Here is a 13,140-nt window from a genome sequence, read left to right as displayed (position 1 = left end):
GATTGCGAACAACCTGCAAATATGTACCTTAGTAGTGGAGATGCGGTGGTGATAACCTTGAAGAGATAGGTACCGTATGCTTTTCGAATGGTCCAGCTTAGCCTGGCTTATTCACGACTTCATCAACAAGCACGTTCTCGCATCCACAGCACATTGCCCAGTCACGCTGGTCTGCATCCATTTCCCTGCGGTTCTTGGCACGGTTTGCAACCTGCTCCAGTCAAGTTATCCAAAGAGCAACATCGGGCAAATAGATCGGTTGTGGCCCATAAGAAAGTCCTCGCTCTTGGTTTTGGCTTGAGTATTAGGGTTAGGCTCTGCATAGAGTCCCACAGCAGGAAAGCTTCTTTGCAATGGCGAGACAGTCTGCCTGGCACTATGGAGGATATGGCATCGCGTGCCCCAGTTAGGATCATATGCAAGATAGCTGATGCCACACTAACTGTGCTCCCAGATACAGGGTGTGCGGGGTAGTCTAGAGTAAAACAAGTCGAGATGGATGAGCTGATCTCGAGATACGCATCATTGTTTGCTTGGACATTCGGTCATGATGAATCAAGTCACAGGGAACTACAATCATTGCGGCGTTATGGTTGTTCAAACATTGTCAGACGGGGGCAGGCCATCAACCACTCGGTGAAATAAGAGGGGGACAATCGCTCCGCTGCAGGCTGTGGAGACAGATTCGACTGCTCAACCCCGACGAAGGACTTGTACGCACATATCCGGCGTATCCCATCAGTCGTATTTAGATCCATGATTCCATCAGTGCTGTCATGATAGGCGGCTCTCGATGCATCTTCAACATTATCACGAAAGATGCGATGACTAAGGCATGGTCGCTGCCAAGATGTCTCCGGACGATGGCCCCTTGTCAAAGAAGCTGCGGAATCCTGCCGCCACAGTCGAAGCGAAAACCACTCCACTTGCAAGAACCCCTTTCTGAGGCGTGCGGGGGATACGACGCCGTGACACAGTTGGCTACGGCTACCACCTAAGCTACCTTTAGCTTGGTGCATTGTACAAGAGAGCCGAAGAGAATCGATAGCTCTAGTTCAAACATTACCCATCAACAATAGGAAGCTTGTTAATAACTAGCAATCTCGTGCGAGAAACACTTCTACATCATGGTCAATACCTATCATTCTTGCAAGGGCCTTGAACCTCCCGACTTTGCATTCAATCGTAAGACAAATGCTAACGGAAGATGCCATTTTATAGCCGCGACCAGCTTGCCTTGGTGTATGACAAGTTGGACCACCAGTAAAACGCAACCTACCCAAGAAATCATTCCTGTTTTGACGCACCCGTAACACAGACACGAAGGTTCAGCATGGACACCTCCATAGAGGCATAGCAAGTAATTCTATGCGTTGTGACGGACACTGCTTGTCAACATCCGTGCCGCGGAAGCGAACTTGGTGCAATGTGCCAGAGGACAATCCTCGACAGCCAGGGGCAGCCGACATCTACATACAGACAAGAGTCAAGACAGACTACACCAAGCCATCCGTGTGCCAAATTAACTTGGTGGGCTGCAACTTGATGGTGTCTACGCTGGTAGAACCCTGCAACGCTACGCTAGCCTTACACCTCTAACTGTACAAATGTATGCATTTTGTAGTAGCGACGATAAGGCTAGTTTAAACGTCACGCCAATGTAAGCTCCGTTCGTTAGCAGTCTAGCCTGAGCATTGGCGAGGCGGGAATCGTGCCATAAGGCGGAGCAATAGAAGATCGAGACCATTCGAACATGGTCATCTCGGCGGTCTATCAGGGCTGAATTCCTCGCTCATCCCGGTGGTACGGGACGTGATGGGTCCCATTCCTCCTTGTCGCACAGGTGCAGAGGCCTTCGTTACACCATACCCGAGGTTACTGTAGATTTTGATTTCTAGCAGAAGACTCAAAATCACCGACTTGTTACGTATCACAATCACCTCCCGCGGTTGGTGGGTCAAACAACCATTAGCCCGATACTCTGGCCTGGCCACGCTATGCTACCTGCGTCTGGGGGCACGCGAAAGATAGTTACCGAGCCGAGACAAGCCAGACTCGCGATAACCAGGATACGCGACAAGCGAAGTTCAGACGACAGGAGTGGAAACTATGATGGCTATCTCAATCATGGCAGTTCAGTCCAGTCCTATGTGACCATATGGTCATCATTCTGGTCTATGCAAGGCTTCAAGCTGAAGGGCTTGTGCTGGGCATAGCTGAGCTGAGCTGACCATTCTTTTAAAAGACGTCGTGCAGCTGTGACACGGCCAGGAAGGTAGTGATAAACATGTTCGGATATTGACACGATCCGCAACGCCGGAACCTCGAGAACTACACGATAATTCCATCTGCAACGTAACTATATTACTACAATGCGCCCGTGTCTCTTTGGAAGGGATAGACCTCCATCGATGACAGGCGGTATTGTTGGTCGTCCTGCCGGCAACTGACGTGTACATGGAAGAACCGTTCGGCGCGTGCGATCTACATCTTGGCTGTTCAGCCCTCAAAGGAATTCGTTAGTGCCTGAGAGTTGCCATTACCTTGCTAATCTCCGTTCGCAGACGGCGGGACAGCCTGGCAGAGGGGCATTCATCATCAGGGGTAGAACTTCGATCTTCTGCACTGGCTTATTACAACATAACGTCAGATTCTAAACGGGGTCCGTAGCCGTGTCCTAGGTAATCTGGTTGCAACGGCGGAGCAATCTCTTCCAAGTTCCAACACCAAGCAACCGCAAATGGCACAGATCTGCATAGAGAATGAATCCCTGCGCAGATCGTTCCTGGTGGCGTTTCGTCTCCAAGCCCTTCCCTTAGGCTAAGCTACCCAAGACTCTTTAGTCGTTTAGTCAAGACGTTGGAGTGGCTTTCATACATAGTACGATATCAAATTGCCAAAGACTCAACCTGCTTCTCTCAAAAACCTACCGGAGGTGAGCACGGCCTTTTGGCGGAGTCCGGAAGTGTTGCAAGACATCAATTTGGTAAAGGAGACACCAGATGGATATGATAACCAATGCACACCCCTCGTCAGGGGCGGCCGCTCATGATTGGGTATCCAAATTTTACTCCCTGTCGAGACATTCATCCATGGATATTTGCAGACTTTCTTTTTTTTCACGGCACCGGTAAGCCAAAGCAGTCGGCGCTGGAGCCGCGCCTTGCGAATTCCACTGTGTGTACGAGCTGACATCCAACTTTCGGGGACCACATGCAGCCATCCCATGCACTGAAGTATTCAATTCATTTAAATTTAGCACAACACTTATGACATTGGGTCTGTATGCTGATTCACATCTCCGTTAAGCGTGGGGAAATTGGATTTCGACATGTTTAGCCAACTCGTATCTTCCTTAGCGAGAACATAAGTTTGTGAAAACTCCCTGTTAATGTCACAGCCTGCGAGAGCGATGCCTGCTGCCGTGGAACCTTCAGCTCGTAATGGCAACCTGCCTCTGTCCCGAGCGCCTACGGAGTGTGTGGGTTGTGAGAGTGGTTGGAGGACGAGGTGAGCATAACTACCTATTCGATACTCCTTGTCGCTTACTTGGTAGATCCAAACTTACCGAGTCCAATAATCGCAGGGTTTATTATGCATGTAGACTTGTTTGTCAATAAGCCTTTTGGTCGCTCCCGGTCATCGTTGCTGAGGAGAGCACCCACCACTTCCGGTCTCGGTTCTAATGTCGTAGATGGCGGCTGAACCAGTTCAAGATGATTGTCTCTTCATGTCAGAATGTATATCATTCGAATGATCAATCTATCTCGGTTAGATCGGTGATAAGAACCATTCCAAATTATTGGTGCAGGGCACTCAGGAAGACTTGGTCAAATTGCGTGATGTCAGGCGAAGAACGGCTAACACTGAAGCCAACACGTCGTCCTTCTTGGTCAACAGCCGAAAGGATTTACATCAAACCAGAAGCGCCGGCTTAAGGCGTGGGCATGGACATTCGCTTGCTTGGCCTTGCATGTCTAAGGCACATCTCAACGACATTGTGCGGAGCTGTAGTCCAACAGGCATATTCCATGTGTGGGACACTTACTATCATGCTTCTGAGTATTTCCTTACCATGGTACATTCAGTCGTAATGGCTTGAGAGCTTGTTATTTTTGAACGGTGTCGCTGAGATGAATAGAATCTTGCGAACAGCCCACAGACAGATCCGACCTCGGATCTCGACTGGCATGTTGATTCACCCAATACACACGGATTTCCTAGAGCAACGCTGTACTGTCTAATGAAACATGTCTTTGTCTACTTTTCTATTTTCATTCAATACTTTCGTGGCAGCTTTCTAATATGATGCGTCCCTACCTACCTTCTGTTTGAGCCCAGCTCCGTGGGAAACTTAGAACGATGGCACAACGACCGTCCTTGGCCGGGTGCTTGGATATCACACGTAACACATTAAAAGATCATACGCTCATCAATAAGCATACACATAGCACAATGGCTCTCCTGTCTCTTCGTAGTACCGGCCGGAAGTGATTACCTGCCTCTTGTCTTCCCCAACACCTCATGCCTGCAAGTGACATATATTCACGAACAAGACAGGCCATGACACCAGCAACGCAACCAAGTATGAGAGAAGTCCTTGCGACTAACCACTGTTTTCGCGAATGTGAGATCTTGGATTTATTTCTGTCTGAATAACGCATATAATGCTCCGGAGGCGCGAGGACTGTCAAGTTCTGAGGTACTCGATAGACTTCTCATGTGGAATGATGGCTGGGTATCAATGTGTTCTGACAGAACCTACGCCTACCGCAGCTCTCAGCATGTTTGTCCCCATACGATGGGCATGGCAAGTGAAGAAACGTGTAGATTGACCAAAGTTTTACATCTCACAAAACTCATAGAAAAGACATCATCCAAATATCAAACCTTGGTTATTACCTACTGTTTCAATCAAAGAAGGATTGCGACCATTCATACGTAATAGTTCTATACAATAACAACAACACTCGGAAAATCACGACAGTTCACGGGGTTTGTCTTGGTAACTTTGCCCTCTTGTGCTTTAGGGTAGATAAGCGTGCGTTTGGTGGAAGTCATTCACGTACGCACGAACTTCAAAAGTAAAGTCAAAGAACGGTTGAACAATACGAGATAAGTAGGATGAGTTCACGTTCACATTTGTATTAAGGTGTTTTGAAATAAAGGTCATTAGCAACTGAATCCTCTGAGTCAATGTGTTTCCTCCACGCAGGTGACATCCGAGTCCATCCGTCAGGTCTCACGATTTCTGAGTTGGAACCAACCCAAACGACTTTAAATTGATCAAATTTAATCACAGCATCTGAAAATATTTACAAATATTTGGAAACAATAGGAGGAGATCGCAGAGGTATACAGAAAACTGTCATCGCACAGGCGAATGTGCGTAGTCAATGCAGCAGTTGTCTAGCCTTGACCTTCAGCTTTGCCAGCCAACATATATATCATAACCTCCATTACTATCACGTCGAGCATATTGGCTAACTTTCAGTAACATATTTCTGATGGGGGGGCTAGAAGCTGGAGGATTTGGCCGGATAGGTAATCGCGAGATGTATGGCATGAGCAATGGTGTCACTGGTTCATTGTTATGTCCTGGGGATTATTCTTGAGACTGGGCGACTTCCAGGCATTAGCGTCTGCTTCCTTCTGGTAATTCATATCCACTGTGTAATTGTCGAGCACCTTTGCCTCATAAAGCCATGCAGACAAGCCTGGCCGTTCTGTAGCAACTACGGAAATGGATAGATATGAACACGTCGAGGAAATATGAAGAGAATATCTCAACTCAAGTATATTCCAACAGCACAGAGCTTATGAACTGCCCTTAGACAGTGAAGGTCGTCGAAAACGATATTGTCAAGCCAAGAAGCGAGACGATGAACTCCTCGGAATGGAGGCATCTTCCAAGAAGCCTCTTTCGTAGAGATCTTACATACGTGATGACCTACTTTTATTGCCGGAATCTTGAGCACTCAGCCATGTCTATCTTTATTTATCATACCGCGAAGCGATGAGTTACTAGTGGTATTCCGTGGCCATCTGGGTGAACAGCGGTCTTTTGAGATTCTGGAGAACAGAAATCATTGCATTTTCTCTGAGAATTCCTATACTTCCAGCATCAATTTGCTCTCGAAAAGTCCTGCTAGTATGTACAGAGGCTCTGATAGACGGTCATCTAGGCCTGCGATGGGGAGTGTGCACTATGATAGGGTGCTATTGGAATACTGACTATAAATGATTGGTAATGAGCCAATATCATCAAGCGTGAAGTCACTACCTGATCTTGAAGCACATCAACCTCAAGTCAAGCAAAGAGTAAAAGCCGGATTTAGGGATGTGAGTGATCGAGCGCGTACCCTTGTATATGAGCAACGCTGTCATAGAAGTATCACCATGAACCAGTACCAGCTCGGAAAATATCTTACAGGGAAGAAAGATCACGGCGCATAAGCATTCGAACTTGATACTAAGCTGTTACAATCGGACTTTCTTTTGAACCATCCGGCACAATCAACATCCCTCGGGATAGTATGAGTCCGAATCGTGGCTGTTTCAGGTTGCTTTGTCGTGGAAATCTCAGATGGCAGCATTAGGAATTGGCACTGCAGCAGATGTATTGCTCAGTTGTAAGAATGGTGCTCACATTCTGACTTTGAGAAAGCACTGGACTTCTGTATCACCTGCTAAAGATGCAATTACACATCATGAATGTTGAATCCCTGGTCAAAGGATGATTCGACAAATTGGAAGAACTTCAAATTGACTTGTAGTTGACTGGTGTTGTTCGAGTTGAGGGGAACTCTCAAGCGGGGCAGTCAGCGGTACATTCGCTAAGTATAGGTACATCCATTGATGCGTCGGTTAATGCACCCTGGTACATAGAAATGAGTTTATTTGAGCAAGAAAGTATAACATCGTCCCTTCGGCCTCAAAAAGCAGTCCTTGAACATGTAATTTAACAGATTGATGGCAGCTGGTCTCTCCGGGTCGTTTCTGTGATTATCTGCCTCTTGATCGATACACCTCCCCTAGCCCAACTCCCTTCCTCTTTCACTGACCATTTGTTCATTCTTTCACCACAGTCAGTCAGCACAATATACTGTAAATTCTACGAATTTATTAGCCCTGTGCTTTATTTTCCATCGATACAACGTCCACAAACCGCTTGCTAGGACCCAGAGCCGTCGTGCATCCCAAGGCATCGATCTATCCATAATCCGCAAACAGCAGGGCTGTTCGCGAACCGTCTTTCTGCTACTACGACTACTATCAGCATGAACTTTCCAAGGCACGACATGCCAGGCATGGATATGGGCGACGACTCCTCCGGCTCCTCGTCATCCTCGCACGGGTCAAGCATTATGACCATGGTCTTCCAAACCGAAACACGCACGCCGCTCTACGCCAACTCGTGGACACCAAATAATGCGGGTTCCTATGCAGGAACATGTATATTCTTGGCCGTGCTTGCTATTATTGCGCGCGCCCTTGTCGCATTCAAAGCGGTCCAGGAAGCTCGCTGGCTTGATCGCGAAGCTGCACGACGTTACGTGGCTGTCAATGGCAAGATCCCCTTGTCGGAGCAGATAGCTTCTAGCCCGGACGCGCGCCGCATGACACTCTCGGAGAACGGCCTTGAAGAAACCGTTGTCGTTGTGGAAAGGAAACGAGCAGCGACGAGACCGTGGAGGTTCAGTGTTGACCCGGTTCGGGCATGCCTTGATACCATGATCGTCGGGATTGGATATCTCCTGTATGTCATGCGCATGGACCCGAAAGCTTGATTATGACTTTACTAGATGCTAATTTTGTCTTACAGCATGTTGGCCGTTATGACGATGAATGTCGGCTACTTCCTCTCCGTCCTGGCTGGTGTCTTTGTTGGCAGTCTAGCCGTCGGTCGATACATACCAACAGTCGAGCATTAGAGACATCCCCAGAGCTTTGGCAGCAAATGATATTAGATGAGGCCGGGATACCACGAGGTGGTAATTCTCGCGATGGAATGGGCGGCGTTCAGGTTTTCGATTGAAATCAGCATGACACGAGCACACGAGCAAGTTTATATGACAGCATTTAATAAAGGTCTCCAGGTGTTTCTGTCTCTCGTTTCTATTGATGCTCTTCTGTATGCTTTGAGTCCCTGCGTTAGTACTTCATTTGCCGTTTAGGTGAAGTCGCATGTCACTTTTGTACCGGTACGTCAGCGGGGTTTGAAAGCCGAAAACCTTCTCAAATCTGCTCACCATCAACAAACACGACCATGACAAAGCGGTACTAGTGGCACGAGCAGTACATACGACAGAAACACCCGAACATAGCCCCATGAGCGCCAGAAAACTTGTAACACAAGGTAAATCAAGGTACCGAAAAAGTTTAGTTTAAAGCCTACTAAATCTACACCAAGTTTACCTAAGACTTTTTATCAATAGGTAGGATGGAGATTCTAAGTTTTATTGCCTCTCCTTGCATACATACCTAGGCACCTACTTTGTTCGTAGGAAGAGAAGACTGTCGCAAATACACCGGAGTTTCACGAGGGGCACAACATCATGATTGGTGTCCTGGATGTCCGAGAAATGCAAATCGGCACGTCATACGCGAACTCAGGAGCTGCGCGGCCTGCAGTATCGCTGGCCATCCAGATTTACCGAGAGGCAAGCATCTTAAATGCCGAGGAGGCTGCTAAAAGAAACCCATTAAAGACAGTCAAGAGGGATATCCCCAGATTTAGATGAACTTACCTAATAATTCTGGCCTCCCCTAGATGCCAAAGATGCAGAAGAACTTAACGCAGCTAAGTCGTCAAGGTTAGGCGTAGACCCGTCCTCATCATCACTATGCACGCTATCCAGAAACGAGACATAAAATTACCCTCAGAGAGACAACGGCTGCAGAACTCCTATCTGGCTTGGGTAGGGTGAGAACCGTCGGCGGATCGCTCTCCAATTCTGAGGCTGTCGTCATCGTTGGTATCGTTCGGATGGACTGACCAGGATTTATTGACGATATCCGTCGAGTAGCCGAGTGTGCTGGGTTGCCTTATGATCCTCATAGGTAGAGAAAGAACCTTCCAAGAAGAATCCCCTATCGGCAACGCTCTATCCTCGTAGGGCGCTTTGTTAAGGTGTATGATGGCTCACGGCTAAGCTTGTTGCCCGGTAGGAGGAGGCAAGAAAACAGATCTCTTTCTACGTAATAAAAAGGGTTTAGGTAAATAGTATATCCTAGGAAACTGTTAGACCAGTTTTTCTTGGCATGCTGATTTAAAGGCAGAAGTTTTCTTGGTCCTTGAGGCTCCAACGACATCTAACTACTCATCACCCGGAGCTTCACTACCTCTACCGCCGTCTTGCCAAGGGCTGAACTGTAATGCCTTTACAGCTCGTTTATACTTATTCTTCATCTCAGTCTCGATGCTGGAAGGAGACTTTCGTGCCGCGTGCTCCTGGCTACGGAAAGCAACTCACTTATTCTCGCTCTTCGGATCTTCGCATGAAGCAAAGGCATTACAGCTAAATTCAAGGTCTGCATTAATTTGGTCTTCTGCATATAATGAAATGGTATTCTCATCGGATCGTGGGCAATTGCGCGTTGCCTGCGTTTCGTTGCAAGTTTGGATGAGCTGGAGAGTTGGTAATGTTGCGCCTCGATGCCGCTCTATAGACAATGCTTATATGAGTATTACTTAGATCATATTTCCTTACGGTAACAACCGGGCCTGGGTGTATTTATCGACTTGGGGCTATCTTGTATTTCCTCCAAACAAGGTCATAGTTCAAATGACCCTATATGGTACGTAATACGTAGGCTATGTTCCGCTGGGAATTTAGTTACTTGATGGATAGGACTAAAACAGCACACGCTTAATTAAATGCACTTATATTTTATTCTTCTATTCTGTAATGCATGGTCATTCTCGTTCCGTCACCTTCCACCCTTATCCACAGCTTGATGTTAAAGCCAGAGCTCCTCTGGCTGGACACCTTGACAATATCCGACCTATTACGATTAAGTAATGCTAGAACTTTGGCGAATTCGTATAGTAAGTGGTTTACTATCATTTTTGTGGAGTGTAAGTCTTGATACAGTTATATCAAGACTGACGGTGGCTAGCATGCGTGGGAATGGAAGGTTATGTTTATCTTTCTAACGTTGGACCGCCTGTACACCTCCCACTATTTATAGAAACTATATTACTCGAGCGAACTATAACATGACCATATCTTCTATTGAAGTGTGCTGATTGATGTAGGGTCACAGAGTTCATGTAGAGTTATTCGGCTCCCTAGTAAAGGGAAACAGAATCCTCACTGACCAAAGGAGATACCAGCAGCCTCAGCACGGATCTGTTCCTAACAGAGTACTGATCTGCTGTCCGTCTCAAGACCTCATTGCCAACTTTTACTCACTTACACCTCCAACTCTGACATGATCTATCGACTCATCCCAACTAAGCCAAGATGATCCTTCATCCCCACCTCACCACCAAAGTGGAAAAGGCCGACCCCAAACCGCTTCTGTCGTAGGTACTCTTTTCCTTCATGCAACGTCATCTCATCTTGCCAATCCACAGGCACACGGTCAAAGAAGAAAAGAAATTATGACAAAAATAGTAAAGTGTCCCCTAGGCGTAGCCGCACACGATCTTACCGGCCGAGAGAACCTCCCAATCATATGCCACCAACTCTCCAAAAGCGGTAAGAGATCCATTACATTAACATTTACATCCGACAAGCCTGAACCTTCCTCAATCCTTTCAAGGTTCAGACCAGGAACCTGGAGTTAAGCAAAAAGAAAGATTCGCCAAATTTGAAGTTAACCTACCTTGCGTAGAATCCAATCTGCACCGGATAAGGTGCAACATATTTCGAAGACCTGTACCTGCAAATCTGGGGTAAAGCAACCTTTTAACGGTGGAATGTCCATATGGGGAAAGTCCGGTTTTGACTTATACATTGGGCCAAACTCCAATAACCCACTCGCAACATCTCGCCTGAGCGCAGAGATGTCAGCATCACTAGTTCAATACATATTTACATTTAACATTCAAGGCGAAAAGAGGAACGGATCGGCAAGACCGCGTTGAAAGCATCCTTCCTTCGTCTCTTTTGACCCATGATAGACGTCTGCATGAAGTACCCATTCCGTAAACATTCGTGCCTTCATCCCATCCATTCCCTGCCATCCCAAACACTCTGATGTAATTCACAAGCCGAACGCGCCTCTTCGTGCTCTTCAATGACCACACCCCTTCACTCCAACATGCTTCCACCACACGCAAATGTCCTACGGTGTCAAGACACGAGCTTCCACGGAGCTTTGATCACAAGAAACCTTGGCAGTATTTTTGGCTATAGGAGTCATCCCAGCATTGGCCGCAAACTGTTGGTCTCGAAAACGACACGTGTAGTTATTCGTGGTCGCGAGGGTGGGATTTACAGCCCGTAAACCCACTGCTCCCAGATGCGATTATTATATTTCCGCTCAAAGGCTCGTCAGACTTCGCTGTGGCCTGAAAGCCTTGGATGTAATCTCAAAAAATTAAAAAACATAAATCAAAGAGAAATGCAGGTGGCAAATCAACACCAACCAACGCCTTTTCACCGGGACCTCACAAGACAGCTCTGGTGTCAAGGAGGGGCGTGCAAGGTCGAGAGGCGGCGTCTCGAGAAAGCATTGAGCGCCGGGTATCATTGACCGAAGACCGATCTTTGGAGTCGGACGTCATTTATGACTGGTGATGGCTGTTAGCAGGCATACCTGGTTGAGGAGGTATGCCAGAGCCATAAGCCTGATTCCGTTGTACGTAGCTCTGATAAGCAAGAGCCTGCTGAGGATCCATGGGCATGTTGGGCATGTAGTTGTTGGGCATGTGAGGGTTTTGAGGCATCCCAGGTCGGTTGCCCTGAGGAGGGAGGTGCTGGTTAGGTGGTTCTTCGGGAGACTCGACTTGGTCGCCGCCATCGACGCCATTCTCATTGCCGGGAGTGGGCTCAGGAGCATTAAGGCAAGCCTGGTCGCGATCAGTCTACGGTTTATGAAGGGGCAGAATCTGCCATGTCAAGCAAGCAAATAGTTACATACCTGAATCAAATTCTTGCCCTCAGACTTGGTAACGAGGGGTTGCAGCTTGGGTGTGGTGAAGGTGTAAACGAGTCCGGTTTCTGAAACTACGAGAAGTAGAACCTGGGTGCCTGTGAGGACAGAGAGTTCGTAGGCCTGATGAATGAATGTAAATTAGCTTTCCGTGCAACAAGGAAATGGGTTGCGCCAAGTTTCGGCGCAGACGAGCAAACGCGGGAGCTTGTTTTGACGCGACGGGGATCTAAACAGCAACCAAGATGCGTTGAAGAGACCAATGGATGCTGAATTTTGGTGTAGTGGAAACGTCCAAGTTTGCGCGTCCAAATTGCACGCGCTTTCAAACTTGAGGTCAAGCATCATGGCTGCTATGGCAAACCTGGTGTTATTGGTATCGTAGAGAGGTTGAATCATACCTTCTTCATGATTCCAGCCTTGCGCTTGGAGAATGTAATGTGTCGGCGAGATTTGTCGCTGATGAACTTGATCTCAATCTTGCGACGTTCGCGACTGCCCTTCTCGTCATCGTCGTCGTCGTCGTCGCCAGCTGAAGGACGCTGGCGCTTGATGCCGCGAGACTCAGTGGCGTTGCCATTGCCAACGTTCTGTGAATCGTCGAGCTCAGTGGGAGAGGTCTGGTCGTGCTGGTCTGTGATGTCGGCCATGGTGTCTGCGAGTCGATATTCGTCTCAAATTGGCTTGGATTCGATTATCTCAAAAGAGGAAGAGCTCTTGTTTGTATTACCACGAACGAACCGCGACAGGAAGAACAAAAAAAGGTGGTGGAGATACTGCTTTGAGCGTGGTGCCGATGGATCTATACTGTATCTGGAGTGGGAGCGGAGAGAAAATGGAGGGAGCTGCGGTGCTCTGCGTTTAATTGTCGCAGAAACCTGGTTGGGCACGCTCTTGCTTGTTTGCTGCTTCGAGTCTGGTCTGGGTGTGTCTGGGTTTGGGTCGGGGGGGCCTTTCCTTTTTCTGGGTGCGGACTGTGGAGAGCGTGGGTGGCGCGGACGGGAAAGAGGCGAGGCCAGGCGAGGCAAGAGCAAG

The 13,140-nt window shown here is 47.8% G+C and overlaps 2 protein-coding genes; one reads left to right on the top strand and one right to left on the bottom strand.

Annotated features, from left to right (window-relative positions):
- Positions 1-7,280: 7,280 nt before the first annotated feature.
- Positions 7,281-7,934, top strand: FFUJ_06210 (related to Ctr copper transporter; the record flags this gene model as incomplete). XM_023579510.1 has 2 exons in its annotated part: positions 7,281-7,759; positions 7,826-7,934. The coding sequence occupies 2 exons, from the start codon at positions 7,281-7,283 to the stop codon at positions 7,932-7,934; spliced, it is 588 nt and encodes a 195-aa protein (XP_023432793.1).
- Positions 7,935-11,737: 3,803 nt separating this feature from the next.
- FFUJ_06209 (probable transcription factor of the MADS box family MCM1) lies at positions 11,738-12,755 on the bottom strand (the record flags this gene model as incomplete). XM_023579509.1 has 3 exons in its annotated part: positions 11,738-12,022; positions 12,094-12,228; positions 12,507-12,755. The coding sequence occupies 3 exons, from the start codon at positions 12,753-12,755 to the stop codon at positions 11,738-11,740; spliced, it is 669 nt and encodes a 222-aa protein (XP_023432335.1).
- Positions 12,756-13,140: the final 385 nt, after the last annotated feature.

This window comes from Fusarium fujikuroi, chromosome FFUJ_chr06 (genome assembly GCF_900079805.1).
Source record: "Fusarium fujikuroi IMI 58289 draft genome, chromosome FFUJ_chr06".
Classification (NCBI taxonomy): Eukaryota; Fungi; Ascomycota; class Sordariomycetes; order Hypocreales; family Nectriaceae; genus Fusarium; species Fusarium fujikuroi.
This window is presented reverse-complemented; position numbering and strand designations above follow the sequence as displayed.